The sequence below is a fragment of the Myodes glareolus genome, chromosome 8 (genome assembly GCF_982192425.1).
Source record: "Myodes glareolus chromosome 8, mMyoGla1.1, whole genome shotgun sequence".
NCBI classification, from domain to species: Eukaryota; Metazoa; Chordata; class Mammalia; order Rodentia; family Cricetidae; genus Myodes; species Myodes glareolus.
The window spans coordinates 18046806-18064288 of NC_142033.1; the positions used below are offsets into that span (position 1 = coordinate 18046806).

Consider the following 17483-nt stretch of genomic DNA (forward strand, 5'->3'; position numbering starts at 1 on the left):
TATTCATTATGAGTGTACTATAAACTTTGAACAAGAACACCTCATTAACAATAAAATATATGACTTCAATCTTCTCTATTTTGGGGCAATTATTATATCCTTTCGCCTGGGGAGACGGCCAGTCTGAGGGCAGGTGCTCCCACTCACTCATCTTTCCCTTGTTTTCACAGCATCCAAGGAACAAAAGAAAGCATTCAGTCAGACTTGAACAGAAGCACTCGACACTCACAAATGCATAAAGTTACTTTATTTTAAGTATACATTTAATTTTGAAAAATATAAATGCTAAAATATCTCATCTTCTTCATCTCTTAATTCCATAAAAGTCACAATAGAAAGCTTCATAAAACTGTAAAATACTATGTTATAGGAATTTTAGGTTTCATATTGGAAAAAAATTATTAGTAATATATTGAAATGTTTTCTGTTCTTTATCATTTTGTTCCACCATGTTGATCTACTTCATTTAAAATAAAAAGATGCATCATTTCTCCAAAGTTAATAAAGACTTAAGAGAATAAAAATAAGACTATCTGAAAGTGCGTACTGATCGTGAACAGTAATGTGTACGGATATGGACCAGCCCTGGAAACGGCTGCAAAGAGGCAGGTCTGCATTCGCTGTGCATTGCCGGCCTGGGACAAAGTTACTTCAGGCTCTAAGGATTCACTAGGTGACATTAGCCCTGAGTTGCAGTATTTGCCTAGAAAACAGAATTCAGGATTCTTGTGTGTATCCATAGAGCACAATGAAATGAACCAGGAATAAACTATATCCAAATCTCTGGTCAACACGCAAGTCGCCAGATTCACATGTATTACAAAAGGGTTTTCATCTCAGGCTGCCACGAAGCTCAGTGAAGTCATCTGCACATTCCCAAGGCTCCTCCGACAGGGAAGAGCTGCTGTCTGCTGACTGTCTCCAGCCACTTAGTGTGATGAGAGCAGACAGGAAATATCACAGGCTATAAAGAAGAGCATCTCAGGTTCTTGCACCAAAATCATGAAGTGGTTTGAAAAAAAGATTGAAGAAAACTTTGTCCCATTCCCGATCAATGCCAACCTCTGCAATATAACTCAAATGGTTTTGTTGTTGAAAGATAGTCAGCAGTCGATACATTTCAAGTACTTTAACACAGTTAAAAAAAAAAGAAACAAAAACATGGAAGACAATCATTTGCTATATTAAACACCGATACATAGCCAACAAAGGATTTACTCTGTGTGTGTTGTTACATGTGCCCAAAATGCACATAAGCTGAATTACTGACAGCAGACACCCCTTCTCTTAGGTGGGGGATGAGGAGGGAGGTTTTCTTTCCCTCTTCTCAAGGGAGCACTTCCCAGCCCCATCCCTCAACTTTACTGGAAGGAGAAGCTGAAACAACACTGGCTCCGAAACACAAAACGGTTAGGATTCCAAGTAGTTTTTGCACACAGTAGGAAAGGAACAGCATCTCCAAGGGCTTCTGCAAGCCAGAGGCCTCATGCCTCGATAGGCAGGTTCAGTTCACATATCTTCCTTCTCACAGTCGCTCTGCATAACCACAGTATTCCTGGTCAACATCTCTGAGTCTTCAAGAAACATTAATCTCCAAATTCACAGCCAGGAAGGAAGGGTAGGAAGGCATTATAAAGAATCCATTGCTATATTTGTGTCCAGTTTACATAGAAACAAAACCACCCTAAGATCTGGTTAGTTACCAGCCAAGAAGCAAATTCAGCCAGATTCAGATAATGCGGTGTTTCCATGGAGATTTGGGGATCTGCTGGTTAGTGTGAGAACTACAGGAGTCATGAGAGGGCTTGGGGCTAACTATTCCTTGCAGCAAAAGAAAGGTATGACTTTATGCTCATTTCGTGAGTGCTAACCATCCACCCAGTCAAAAAATAGGGATTTTATTTAACCGAATCATGAGTTAGATTACTTCAGGAACTCTCGGAGAAGGAGGAAAGGGACCATGGATCTCTAAATAAACTTGATTCATAATTAGAATTTATCTGTGCGTGTATATGTATAATATTTAAATATATACATATATCTCCAGAGATTTCAGAAAAGTAAACAAAGTGTCTTTGATTTAACATCAAGAAGGACTGCCTTTACTACACAAGCCTTTAAATGTTCTACCTTTTATCGTTAAAAAGGTAAGATTACTTACATGGTTTAATAGAAAACTAGACAACACATGATAACCATTTTATCACTTAATAGTTCTGGATACAAATGTGATGTAAAAATCATCACTTGAGATGTTTACAAATACCATGTCATTTCCTGCTATCAATTCAATGATTATTTATGATGTCATTTCTGCTTAATTTCTATAAAATTTAAAGTTTTAAGATGACCAAATACTGTAAAAATAACAGTTAACTTAGGATAATAGAATTCTTATCATCAAAATTTTAGGAGAGCAGAATTATATTTTAGTTACTATAAGAAATTGGGGGTCCATAAGAGTACACCACAGAACCAAAATGTGGTTCATTTCTGCTTCTCTAATTCTTTTAGTCATCCCTGACAGTGAGTGCACATTATAACCGTTGCTATACAAATCCCAAAGTGTGGATTCCATATCTAAACCATTATTTTAATATACACTCAGTATATAATGTGACTTACTAAAAATCAAATGCCACACTCAATTTGGCTAATAAAGGTTAACATGGTATAATGAAACACACACACACACACACACACACACACACACTAAGTAATCCAACCACCGTGTTCTATAAAGACATGCAATTGAGCACTTTAAACTGTCTTTGTAGATCTATGTGCATTCTTCCCATTATGGCTGTGTGACGGGGCTGTTGATATTCTTATGGCTTTTGTACTGCAAATACAGACATGAACTGTATCTGTGATGTTGATGAATGTCTGAGTAATTAATAAGATATATTCACCTGAATTTCCATGATACATTTCTTGGCCCTTAGAAGATTTTTCACCAGTGGTTTAGTTTCATGAAAATGGACACAAGGAGCCCGGCAAGTTTGCCCTCTGTCTACTGTCGCTCTATCTGGCTTTGCACAAGTGTGCAACAGCCACACACAGAGTTCATACACAAGCACACAAATTATTCAAATGACGAAGTCTTTACCAATACTGCACAGGGCACGGGCACGCCACACACCAGCATCTGCTCCCAGCATGCCCATCACCGCTGCATAAGGTAACCCTCGTTCTCTCCCCAAACTCCTTCACACAAGTTACAGTTATTTTGAAGAAAGGGGAAAAAACAGCAACCCAACAGATCCTTAGAACATGGTGTTTTGTTTTTCTTTTAATTTGTTCTAGCCTTCTGGCTTATCCATGTGTGTGTGTGTGTGTGTGTGTGTGTGTGTAAAAATCACATTATATACAATACAATTTTTACAGAAAGCCTGGCAGCTACAGGTAAGAGGTAGAACTACTCAAAACTATGTTTCCTGCTGCAGGAAAAAAATTCATTTTCTTTACAGTAATTAAAAAAAAGTTTAAAAAATTGACAAAAAATAAGTTGCAGGTTAGGCCCCATAATTTAAACAACAAAATCTAGGAAGAAAAATATTCTTCGATGTACTCAACAGATAAGTTCATTAAAGGGTTAAAAAAGTTGCATAGGAAAAGGGACATTCCAGCACTTGCTACAATGATGGCAAAGGTTTCTCTACAGGGAGCGAAGTACCATGAGTGTTTTCTGCTTTTGATAACTCTAAGATCAGGGCTGACGAGCAAGGGCAGGTCGGTAGCAGCACTCTTCCAGGCTCGGGGGCTCTGTAAGCAGGAAGGGACTCAGCCTGGAGGTCAAGGGCCACTCTACCAGACCATGGCAAGCCAGTAAGCACAGCTCTAAGCTTGGGTCATAAGTTCCTTCAACAGGTTCATAAAAGGTGGTACAAAATGCTTAATACTTTTGATCTCTGCTTGACAAGGGCAGCCTCTGTGTGTGTGTCTTGAGTGACAGGGATTTACATGTCAGGGGACACATCTGAACACCTGGAAACAAAAGCACGATCCCTCAGGTGCTTTTTTGTTTTCTCTCTTAAAGGAAAGGGACATTATTGTCTTGATTTTACCTATGCAAAAGAGAAGCAGAGAGAGAGACTGTAGTATTCAGCCAGTGACTGAACAAAAGTTTTAAAATACACAGACAAAAAAAAAAAAAAAAAAAGAAAGAAAGAAAGAAATCAGAGCGGTTGACAACACAGCTGTCAGTTTTGAGAAAGACAAACAGGTTACAATGTAGTTTCTGTTCCCTTGTTCCTCCAGGGATAATCATTGTCTTCAGGCTCAAGTTCTATTCTAATTTGAGGCACAGCTTTCACTGGAGTTCTAGGAGGACTAAAGCAAAACAGAAAAAATGAAGAAAAGCAATGAGTAAATACAAACTTCATCACCATCTCCGAAATGCCTGTGCCCGGGGCGCCCTCAATGCATTAAGCTGTTCCACCTGCTCCTGTCCCTTCCATGTGCATTAAGAACAGGGACTTTTAAATAAAGCAAAGTCAGGTAAAATTGCCCAAGATTTCATATTTAACAAAAATTCTCAAAATAAAAAAATGAAACTACTGTGTGGTTAACACTGTTAGAAATTGAGGGCCACGACAAGGGCCCTGAAGACACTCACGTTTCTGTTTTCTGAGATGCAAACAGGCCCTGTCATTTCAAGGCCCTTGCTAGAGGGAAGGGAACTACTGAAGAAAGCTACCAGGAAACTCCAGTCACCCTGCATGACAATGAAATCATAAGGGCTAATAAGGATCCTGGTCTTTAACTTAATGACACTGAAGTTTTCCATTATTCTTAAGAGTAAAGCTCAGGTCTTTGCGAATGCTTCTTATCAGCAAGTCTAGGGCGACTCCTGGGTTCCCCAGGTCATTTATTTAAGTCCCAGAAACAAGAACAAGGGATTCTGCCCATCACCCCAACTGGACTGCCGCAGCATCCCATGGCACAAGGCAAATGCTGACCTTGGTATACCCAGCGACTCGAGGAAAGGAATTTTATCAGCATGATGTGTGGCGTTCAAGGAATGTTGATGATCTTTCTCCTGGAAAGACAAAAAAATAAAAATAAAAAATGAAACAAAATAGATCTTCAGCAAAAATGTACATTAGAGTGAGTGTGAAAATCTTCATGCAAACCAAGGCACCTTTCAGAACCGGAAAGAGTAGGAAAATCAGGTTTAGAGAGCACCGATGAACATTGCATGAAGCTAAGCGTGCAGGCAGTGTGATGGCGCCCAAATCATTTTCTCTCTTCCTTCAGGATAAGAGGGGATTCTCTGCCATGGGGGCTAGAACATTCTCTCTATGTCTCACACATGTCTTTGAGCTTTCATCCATGTTCAACCCCCAGTCTTGCCTAGCTGTTGCTATTCAAGAGGTAAAGAGATGTTGAAAGTGCATGCAATGCAACTCTAGTTTAATCAACTCTGTTCTTCATTGGCCTACAAAGATCACTACATCATTAGAAAAGTTTCAGTCAAAATGGTCATATATTGGCTACTATATCAACCATCAGTTATACCAGTAAAAGGATTTTGTCAGGGCAAACAATTGTTAAATAAGTTTTATCACAAGTCTTAAGTTCTGGACTGTCAATTTTTTTTTAAAGTAACCTTTACAACCTTCTTTTGTCTTTAATTATCCAGGGATGAAAAGTTAAAGCAGAATATGATTGAGAAACTTACATCCTAAAACAAACTCCTAAATAATTTCCACTGATAAGGATTGGCATAAAATTAGCTTTGTTCATAACTGATATTTACAAGTTACACAACAAAGGTAAGACTGGTTGTTCTTTAAAAGCAGTGGGTACTCTACCTTCAAATGGTGTCCAGTGATCCCATTTTCTGGTGTTTATGTTCTTGTGTGACTCTTTCCTATACAGCAAGAGCGCTGTCTTCACAGCTAAGTCTGCGGCCCAAGTTCTGGACAGTAGAATCTTAGATTCTATCATAAAATACCATGGCTTCTATTTGAATTTTCTGGCTATCTCTGGGCAAAGCCATAGCACTGTGCCATTGTAGTTCTATGGAAAGGTTCACAAGCCAAGGAAGTGAAATTTCCTGCCAAAGATCATTGATTGGAAATAGATCCTCAGCTCCAGCCAACAGCTGAATACGCAAGCTCATGAGACCCTGCACCAGAACCACCAGCTCAACAGTTCTTGAATTTTTGTCAATAACCATGAGAGATAATACATGACTGTGGTGCTTTTTGCAGTGGTTTGTTACTGAGAAACTGATAATTATATAAACCCCATATTTTATCAATAGTTACCAATTTTAAATTGTCTTGATCACCCTAACCTCTTATTGACAGTGGGTAGTATTAACCACTAGAAATAAAAGTGTTTCTGTTGTCGTTCCGATACCAGCTCAGTATCCTCTGCAGTATAGCTGGATCTAAAGGAACACATTTTCTTCAGATGAAAGCTTAAAGTGTGACATGTTTTGGAGGCAGTTGATTTATGCTACTGGAAAAGCTTCCTATGTTCACTGATGTTACCACAGAGTGGACTGGCAAGCATAGGCGAAAACATAACAATTCACATGCTATTACATGGTAGCCACCAGCCCATTACTGGAGAAAGACCAGAGCAGCTCTAACTGTGAACATAAAATAGAAGAAGAGGAATGAAGAAATTAGGAAGGAAAACATAAATCAGTTGTATCTAGAGAGTTTTGCTAATATTTCACAATTGCTAATTTAATTGAAAGTACTCTAAATTGTAAATACTAACAATTCACTGATCCTAGAGAGACCCAGGTATAATTTCTCTCTTTTAATCAATTAGATGATTGACTGAGACCTAAGGAAGAGAAACAGTAATAGACAGTGATGTAATGCTATATAGGCTGCTGTTCTAAATATCAGTGTGGAGGGGATCAATTAAAAATATGGTTATAGGTTTAACTATTGAAAACAAAACAAACAAAAAGAACCCTGGTGATGACTTAGCAAAAAGACTATTAAATAAATATATAAGAGATTATGGATAAAAGGAAGATGGGTAAAGCTTCAAATAAAGTCTTCTGAGAAGTGAGTTGCTTCAGTCTTCACACAGGAAAGAATAAAGACCATGTAGGAGAGAGGCAAACCGAGGGCCGTCCTAGAGGGCAAGCATGGGTCGTAGTCAGGCAAGCATGCAAGAGGTTAGTTCTACTCACTGTCCAAGGGTTTATTATCACTTAGGAAAGGCTGCTGTTCCATGATGTCCATTGGAATTTTAATACTGGGGACCTTTTCTGAGTATGGGCAGTCAGACTGTGAAAAAAATGTACAACAGTTTTTAGAATGTTTTCTATCACTTTAGCCCTTCCTGCTCCCCAGTGTTTGCGCAAACCTACCACTTCGTCATTTATGGCAACTAAAGAGAAAAGCATTGGGTACCATTCTGACTGCCTAACTTTTCAGGTACTCCACTTCTTTCTCTACCCATCATTTGTTTTCCTTCTGAGTTAATGGGACTGAGCTCATTGAGACTCTAACACAGTAAGGAGATTCCTACAGCCACACTGTAAAGTGTTCCATAGTTAGATTCTGAATCAGCAAACCACACACAACTGAACAGTGTTCCACAACTGGATTCCCAATGGCAAACTTTGTTGGTTTGGTTGTTGGTTGTATGAAGTGAAAATGCTCCCTGTAAAAAACAGATTAAACCCAGGAAAATTTCCAAACTATATATGGTCTTAAATTTCATGTTTTGTTTTACGATGTTCTCTGATTCTTTCTCCAGGAAAACCTTGACCCATATTCCTGTCCTAAACAATTTGAAGACATTTTTAACATCCACTAGCAAGGAACGCACTATAGACTTTGTTTCCCTTCCTTACTTTAATACTCTCAGAAACTATTTCATGATGAAAAATTCATTCCAATTTGCTTGTGCCAAAAATAATTTTAAACATAAGCAAAAAAAATCACCAAGAAAAATAAAACCAAAAGGATAATCAGATAGAGAATCATAGCCAGGAAAATGATAAAATTAGTAGTTAGTTGTAGAACTTCTTAAAAACAGGTCAACTAGCCCAAAATATCATGGAGTTTCATGATTATTACTTTACTTTTTAAAGTTTCAATGATCATATCAGTATTATGCAATAGCGAAATTATGGAAAATTGGACACTAACCTAAGTGTCCATTAGCAGAATCTGGACAGAAAACACCCCCCCAATACACACACGAATACATTGTTTCTTTTGGCCATAAAGAGCAATGAACTCAAGTTATTTTGAAAGAAGTTAGATGCAATTAGAGACAATCACAGTAATCAAATTAAGCCAGTTTAAGAAAGATGAATATTATAGGTTTTCTTTCATTTGTCATTTTAGATTTTATATAGATACCTAAAACCATGCAGAAAAACTGTCTACAGAGACAAAGGGAACTAGTGGAGGGAGAAGGGGGAGGGCAGGGACATGAGAGGGACCATGCTCAACATATACTAATATAACATGCAAGAACTTTAAAAATTAATTAATTAAGAAAATCAACATATTGATTCCAAGTCTATATCTGGACTAAAGAGATCCAATTTATGTATTAACTGGAAATATCAAGGGAACAATCTCTAATTGAGAGAAAGGGTCAGGAGAGAAGAGGATGAGGAAGAGGAACAGGGCTGGGACTGTGCAGACTCAGTAGAGTGTTTCTCTAGTATCGTGAGCCCTGGTACTTAATACTCAACATTTCAGAAATTAAAAAAAAAGAAATGGATGTTTAAGTTTTTATCTTAAAAAGTTTTAAGATAAAATCTATTGCTTACAATGAAAATTTCGTTATGATTAATATATGGGGTAATGAGTTATAATACCTCTTGAGAACTAAGACGATGTGCTTAACAAACAAACATTTAAATGAATTAAGATGCCACAGGTATCTTCCTTCATGACCATGCCATAAACGGAAGTTTCTTTTCACATCTTTCCCCAAATAACAGCACTTACGCAGACACCTGGGCAAACCAACTTTTAATTAGAGACTACTAATCAAAATTTAATTTTGAGACTACTACTAGGCTCAAAAGTGACTGTGAGCAGATAAAATGTTGATAAGGCACATTTCTCATGACATCTGCAATAAATATAAGAACTGTGACCCTGGAGTCCCAGTATGGACACATGTAACCCAAGAAGCCACATCATCTGAGTATCAAAAGAGGCACTTCCAATGCATAGTCTTCAAATAATGAGGTAAACATATAGAATCGACTGCCCTGACACACTCTAAACTGCCTAGCATGCTCACTGTGTATAACCAAATGCACACATCTACTGTCTGGACAGGGATGTGATAGAGAAGAGGGAACAGAAATTAGGATCACCCAAGACATTTCTCAAGAACGTATTTGCAACATTCAGAAGAAAGTGGTAAATAATATCAAAACAAGAGCACTGTGTGAGTATGAGTCATCAAAAAACATATCTAAGAATTCTGGATTAGTTTAAGGAACTCATTTGATTCAACTTTTGTCATGAAAGAGAGGGATAAATTTAAGACAACCCCAAAAGGTTGTGTAATATTTTAAATAATAGAGAACAATCCATAATATTAGTTTGCACGTTAATGATGTGCAATGATTTTAGGTTTGATGTTTGTGAGCATGAACTGAGGTCTCTATTTTAAAATGAGATGAAATACTGCTTTAATTATTTTAATATTTCAGCCAACCTTTTGCTTTTGCCTTGAATGGTCCAAAAATTCACTTCAAGTTTTGATTTCTAGTTAACGTTCTTTTTAATACTATTCTTTTTGAATACAGCATGCTCATCTCAGCCGCAGTTTAAAGACATGTTCTGCTTTTCCTTTTTCCTCAGTGGAAAGAGAAAACCTATACACCTGCTCTCTCAGAAGATGGATGGTGATAGTCACAGAAGTCCCCTCAGAGCCCTTTTCTCTATAGCTAAATGTGTCTCGTACATTTAGCCTTTTCTTATTGGATCAATTTATCTGAAATCCAATTCTGTCTGTTGCTTCCCTTTGCTGTACTATATCCACAGTCTACAAGACAAATACAACCAGACAGCCCAATCAACTATGAACACACAGAGTAGCTTGGGTGGGAGCTCTGGCTTTGCGATGGCCAGCCGTGCACTCCGAGAAAAATGACTTTAATATACGTGCCCAGGCACTACACTGTACACGGTAAATGTATATATTCTCAGTTGTCAATAATACCTCAAGCTAATGGTTTTTAGGTTCTGAAAAATAAAAAAGTCAATGTTTATCATTTTAAATTTCCTTATCTATAAAATGTCAACAAAAATATGCACTTCAAGGATGTGTTATGATGGCTGGAGATAAGGCATGTTGGGTAGAAAGTATGAATTAAAAATTAACTATATTTCTACTTTAGGATTGCAGGGCCACAAGTAAATTGCATGTCATAAGGATGCTGAAGATGCTGCTGTCCCGTCAACACCAGCAGAAACCTCCATAGATCTAGAACCTGACAGAACTGCTCACTGAGTGACACACAGTCTTCATAGGGGAAGTTGTTTGATAAAAGTCTCATTCAGAATTCACTTTGTTTGTTCATAGAGATGAATGATCATATTCAATCAGAATTTTAATGTGAGGCTATTATTTTCTAATATGGCTAAGTACTCCCTCCTTCCTCCAAAAAAACCACAGAAAGCATCATTTTGACAATTCTTTCAAAAGGCTACTAGTTTGAGTTCTCATATTCTGCGTGCGTGCATGCGTGCGTGCGTGCGTGTGTGTGTGTGTGTGTGAGCATGCATACATAAGAAAAACAAAGCCCAGATTTTCTGTGTGTGTGTGTGTGTGTGTGTGTGTGTGTGTGTGTGTGTGTGTGTGAGCATGCATACATAAGAAAAACAAAGCCCAGATTTTCTGTGGGCACTGTCTGTAGACATCCTACTCGACCTCAAAGCATATAAACTTCTATGACATGATCTAGAGAATAAATATGAATATTTTCATTTCTCAAGTTAATCACCTGACTATAGGAGAACCATCTGGACTGTGGCGCTGATGAGGATAATTCAAGAAAAAGACCTTTCCATCTTTTTTAAGAGTTATGGAGAGATAATGAAAACTATTTGTGTGCAAGTACAGGGTTAATGTAGCACTAATACACACAAACAATGTTCCTTTAACTGGTTTCACATGGAAAGTTTGGAGTTTCCCTTACATCATCATTGTCACTATCCAAACTTCCTTTCTTCTTTTTCTTTTTCTTCTCATCCTCTTTCTTCTTCTTGTCCTTTTCTGGAATGACGTCATCAAGGAAGCTGAGGTCATGCTGGGAGAAGAGGTAGTCCATACCTTTTCTGACAGCTACGAGTGCCAAGATCTGGAAACACAATAATAAAACACGTGTCAGATGACATTGTAAGGATGCTGCTGATGTTCCCATCAACATCAGCAGCAAACAGGTCATGTCAGATGATGTCATAAGGATGCTGATGATGCTACCCATCAACATCAGCAGAAATTAGGCCATGTCAGATGATGTCATAAGGATGCTGATGGAACAGCCCATCAGCATCAGCAGAAATCCATACGGGTTCAGGGCCTGACAGAACTGTTTACCCAGTGACCCATAGTCTCCTTGGGAAGCTATTTGATAAAAATACCAGTCAAAATCCACTTTATTTTTTCATAAAGACATATGATTATATTTGATCAGAAAATATATGTTTATATTCAGATCAACTGGAAATTACTTGCATGTTTGGTTTTTAATAAAATTAGAAGTTTAAAGGTAAAAAAACTTTGTATGTAATTCTTAATTATTGGGAAATTTTAAATTATACAGGTTTCTAAAAACTAGTCAATATTATAAACTAAATGTTTATCATACTACTGATCCTTGCTGACCACTTAGGAAATATTAGTTCATTTATTCTTTATAACAAATTCCAGAAATATATTACTTCCCTCTTACTGCTGAGAAAACTGAAATCTATAAATGCTATGCTGTCCAAGGTTGTGATACCAGTAAACAAAGAACACAAAGTGGACAGGTATCTGCCTCTTTTTACATTTATTTTATTTTTATTTTTATGTGTGTCTGTATATACACACACATGTGCACCTACCAGTGGAGGTCAGGGGTTGACCAGGTTGTGAGTGCAGAAGGCACTCTTAATTAACAACTCATCAGTCCAGCCATTTCTCACTATAAGTGATCTATATTCTATATTTAATCTTTTGGACCCACTTTGTTGCTTCTTAGGCCTACAATTTTTACCTCTGTATCTTCAGTTCTATGAACTGTTCTTTGTTTTGTTAGGTTTTTTATTCTACAGACAAATACCAAGTTTCATCACATGACTGATTCTCCTGCCTTTCCTCTGTGGAGGTTCAGCAGTTCAACAACAAAAGTCACACACAGCCACGTTCCAAACGTGGGGACCTTTATCCATACTACACTCTTTATGTGAGGCATCCACCTCCTGAAGAGATCAGTAACACCTGCCCTATGGACATTCCAAATCATTTATGAACCTAAGGAAATCTCTGGAAAAATAACACTTTAAAAAGTAAAGTGTATTTCTTATATTTAGTATAAACAATATATAATTTACTGGATGTATTTCAAATTTATTATGGGTATCTAAATTTTCCTCTTTTTTTTAAACAAATTAACAGGTAGGTAGAAAGAAGGCCCTAACTGGTAAGTGGGAGTCTCTTCTCCTGTTCCATTTGTTTTATAATAAGTTAATACAATTTAAGGGGGAAGAAAACGATGTAAGGGACTATCAGTTAAAAAAATCTTGCTTAAAAAATGTCAATAATATTTTACTATTTTACTATGTCCCTGGGAATAAAAAGAAATACAATCATAAACAGAAAATGCATACATAATGAAGTAACAGTTCCTGTTATGAGTAAGAAGACTTTCAAAACAAAATGTGCTAAGTATATGGTATAGAAATGGTTTCCAGAATCCTAGGGATGCTGGAACAGAACTGAGATGCTGGCTTTGAGGTCACTCTTAGGTACTGTTGTGTATTAATTTCCTCCAAGACTGAAACACTATACCCTGTATGGAAGATCCTTAAACAGGAATATAAACAACTCCAAATAGTTAGGAAGTTCCCGAAACTGACTAGATTCACTGGGCCCCTCCCAGTCAGAGTAAGCAATAAAGCCTGAGAGTCCCTCAGACCAAAAGAGTTAAGCTGCAAAGCAGGCTCTCAGACCAACTGAGAGAGCTGGAAAGGGCACTCTCCAACTTGTTTAACTTCTTGCACACTTCCTTCTTGCAGTGTGCTCCAAATCCCTAGCTTTGTGAGCTGTCACCCACGTTGGGGTGGGCCTTGGTGATGCAGCTGTCGTTGAGTGTTTGCCATTGCTGTAAGTAACCTCTCACTCATATTCCTGTAAATAACCCCAATAAAACTCATTTGTTCACCAAATTAGACTTTCATAATGACTGACAGGACACTAGCCCACTTGAGCATGGCTCTGGCAAACCTGACCCTTCTTCCCCATTTCCTCTGCCTAGCTAAAAACTGGTTATGTTCCTAAAGGTTCATTCCCTTATTTGGCCACTTCCTCCTCCTGAGGCTGACTACCAAGATCCAGCTAGCAAAGTATTGAAATCCAGCAATTAAAAGCCACCCTTGGCTCACCTAATTAAGAAGCCCAATTAAAATTAAACACCTCATCCTAACATGGGGCTTCCCCTTTTACCTTTATAAACTGCCATTTGCCTGTGAGTCATGTCTGTCTCCTCTATCTTGAGGCTGTCCTTCTTTCCCCTCAGGGGCAAATATCCTAGTCCCCTCTCCCTTGTTCCTCTCCCTTTCTCCCTCATCCTCCATCTCCCATTGTTGTTTCTTAATCCCTGCCCTTGCCCTTTGTCCCTCTGAGGCAAATAAATCTCCTTTGTGCTACAAACTTGGTTCTGGGGTGTCCTGAGCTGATACTTTTTCTTTCAGGTGGTATGGGTACTTTGGTCTGTGTTGGGCTCCCTATCTGGGGGTGAGCAGACATGCGTGTTGCATCTCTCCAGGAAAAGTTTTGTCACACAACATATGTGTATGTGTGTAGTTTCTTGCAAGCAATGGAATTACAATAAAGTATAAAATCCAGTAAGGAGGCCAGACATAGAGCCTGCATTTCCTCTTTGACTTTTGATTTAGTGGGGCAGTTACTTGCTTCACTCTTAGTACAGGAAGACTAGAGTCCAGCCCTATCCTTAAAATAATGTTAACCACACGAATCTATAAACTCTACTTCTTATGAGCCCTGCCTTTTCTCATAGGTCTATAGATGCCTCTACTATTCGGACTGAAGTGTACTTTATTCTTATTTAGATTGTTTCTATTATACAATACCTTGAAAATGTGAACTGATGTGTACTGCTTGCCAGACATTGTGTTATACACTTGGCATCCATTATCAATGCTTAGAACAATAACAATGCTACCCTCCCACTGATGAGTTCATGGTGGCTAAAGGATGTTTGCTGACCAGCAGGAACTTGAGCCAGTATTTGAACTCAGGAGGGCATGATTCTACCCTGGGAAACTTGAGCTCCAACTGGTCAACATGATGAACCAAAAGCTAGAAAGACAGTAAAAGACTGTCTTAAACGATCTGGGTTTTCCATGTCACAATAGCTACGTGATATGCATACGGTCACGGATATAGTCATGTGTACATGGGCTATGCATACAGCCATGGACAGTCTCAATCCGGAAAACCTACCATGACTGGAAAAATAATAGCAGCCACTGTTGACTTGAGGATCCAGAGCAGAGCCAGGCACAACACCTGCAGGAAGGTGAAGAGATGGACTCGGCGCAGGGGGACGTGACGCAGGTAGATGAAGTCAGGCTGATGTTTCAGGGGCATCAGAAGCAGCTTGAGACGGTCCATGAACTGGGGGGGAATGGGGAAGAACAGCCAACATATTATCTGAAGAGTCAACTGAGTCATTTTGCCGCGGCTTAACCAGTCCTGAGTGATTTACATTGTGTATTTCAGGCAAGCCATGTCCTCTTCAAAGGACAAAGCTCAGCTTAGGGAGTAGGGGGACTTACGTTAGTATAGTCAGGTCTTCTAAGTTTTGCTGATCTTTTTTTTTTTTTTTTTTTTTGCAGAGTGGTTAGCAGGCATTTAAGATAAAGTGGGCACCAAGGATAAAGTTACAAAGCAAACACAAATTCCAGCTGTTCATCCTCTACCTTCTATTTCTACTCTCCGCTTCTCAACACAGAGGATCCTGAACCAATTTTAGTATGATATACTGAAGGAAGACATCTAACTTATGCATCCTGCCTCAGTGGTCTTATCTGAAAAAAGAATAAATGATACCCCACCTTATAAGCATTGCAGAGATGTTCTAAAGCATCTAACCTAAAAATGGGAATGCACAGAGTATGCCAACAAATCCCACTTTCTTTCTCCAGGTTATAATGTGATGGGCACATCCATATCCTCCAGTGTGTTAGTATTTCTTTCCGGAGAGAGGTTTCATACCCATTCCAGTAAGACATACCAACAATGAGACACGAGAAACTCGGAGAGATTAGCACTGCCGTATATGACCAGGAAACGGAAGGATGACTGTGCAAGTTTGTGCCATGTGCACCTCACAAAGTGCTGAACTGACACGAATGATGATGATGGACAAGATGGCGCTTAGCAACGCATCACAGGGGCCTTCAGAAAGAGATGGTGTATGGACAGCTATTGAACTGACTAATGACAAGAACTCAGAAACTATGTCGTGTTGTACAGAGGGGAGAAGAAACAGAAAGTGACACTATCACAACCTTCTTCGGAGCCACTACCCTTTGAAGGTTTTCCTTCTCCCTTTAGAAAACTTTTCTTAACTATAAAGATAAGATTTCAAAGTTTTTTTTTTTTTTCCTAAACCAATCTGGTCAAAAGAGACTAAAAGAGAAAGAACCAAAGGAAAAGTAAGGAACAGTGGAAAGGCATCTGGGACAATAGTAACATGCCAGGAGTTACACAGTTTACTAGCTGTTCCCACAACACTTCCTTCACCCATCATTACAAGATGGCTCTTTTCTCCTCTGGATAGACAGACACTCAGCTCTAACCATTAATAAAGCCCCCTGGAACACCCCGAAACAAATTTCTGATTTACACTGGATCCTTAAGGGCAAACAAAAAAATAATAACTATTAGTTTCGAGTTCATTTTGAAGAAGAAAGAGCATTTTTAATGACAGACAAGAATAAAATATTTTACAAAGCCATACTTCCTAAACACTTCCCTGGCACAAATCAACTTAAGCTGCCATTCACCTGGTGCAGCCCATGAAGAACTAGTTTATGACTCACAACAAATATCCCAGTGCGGAAGAGCTCTTCTACTGGATCAAAACCAGGAATAGTGAAGCAGCTTTGCTTTGCTTTTTGGGGGGTCTGGCCATTTGCCCAGATCTATCTGACTTTAAAACCAAGTTAATACAAATGCAATAAATGAAAGCAAGGGCTGTTTTGAAGGCGTTCAAATGAATTCTTACGATGTTCACAGAACACACAGTCTTTTCCCATTAAAGCATTACTGAGCACTAAATAAGGCTACAATTAACAGGGTGCCAGAAAGCAGCGGAACTTCCAGTTTCCTGGTGCCAATTAAATTAAACCTCCATGGAGAGACAAAACCCCTCACAAAGTTTTCCCTAGCAAGTGTTTTGAAAAGTGGACCGGGGCAGAAGCAGGGGCACTGGCAGGGGCATTGCCAAGGGCAGGGGCATTGCCAAGGGCAGGGGTGGCCATTTTAACTGAACTTGCGAACAGTTGAAATTTTCGATGACAGAAATACCTAATACACGTGAATTCTAACTGTTTATTGCTGCAAAGCGTTTGATCACTGAGCTCAGAAGTGTGCGATGCAGAGTCAAACAAGGTGAAGAGAAAGATGACAAAAGAATATGAGAAAAAAAAAGATGGGGGAGGAGGGGCAAGGATGAGTGGGGAGGGGAGGGGGAGGGGAGGAAGAGATGGTGGTGGTGGTGGCAGTGGCCGTGACAGCAGTACAGAGCACACCTCCCCACCAGATGACCCCTTGCAGTAATGAGCATCCCGAACAGCATTTCTTGACACTGGCTAGTTTCGTTGCTTACATCAGAAAAGCCAATGAAAGATTGAGGAAGTAGAAAATGGACGTATTTCATAGAGTGTGCAGTTACTGATTAGTGCCTTCATCACAGATCTGGGACCGTCCTTCTCTGAGACACGCACAGCTTGCTCAGACCGCTGCGGAACCTTACCTGCACACCGTTGAGCGAGGCCACCCCCATGTACAGGAACACACCATACAGAACAGGCATGGGGATAAACTGGAAAGCAAAACAAGGGAAACAGATTTGAAACAGTGGTGCAGAGATTTAGTGAGAGGGAGAATTTTAATGGAGGTTAAGTCTGAACTAAAACCCAGCATGTAACAACAGAGCAGCCTCAAACTGGTTAGTGCCTTTAGCTCATCCATTGATAAAAGTCTAAGCTTGTAATAGAACTAAATGAAGA

General features: G+C 39.0%; 1 protein-coding gene across 3 annotated transcripts in view; it reads right to left on the reverse strand.

The window, feature by feature from the left end:
* Nucleotides 1–232: 232 nt before the first annotated feature.
* Slc4a4 (solute carrier family 4 member 4) overlaps nt 233–17483 on the reverse strand; it is a 412005-nt gene continuing 394754 nt past the window's right edge. For 2 of the 3 annotated variants that reach the window (XM_087908890.1, XM_087908891.1), the window contains 5 exons: nt 17228–17296; nt 14689–14862; nt 11159–11320; nt 4962–5041; nt 233–4332 (listed from right to left, as the gene is read on the reverse strand). In XM_087908890.1, coding sequence (XP_087765016.1) covers nt 4227–4332; nt 4962–5041; nt 11159–11320; nt 14689–14862; nt 17228–17296 — 591 coding nt within the window. In that variant the 3' untranslated portion in view covers nt 233–4226. Of the gene's footprint in view, nt 4333–4961; nt 5042–7165; nt 7263–11158; nt 11321–14688; nt 14863–17227; nt 17297–17483 lie in introns of all 3 variants that reach the window. The other variant, XM_048425042.3, reaches the window with a different exon arrangement.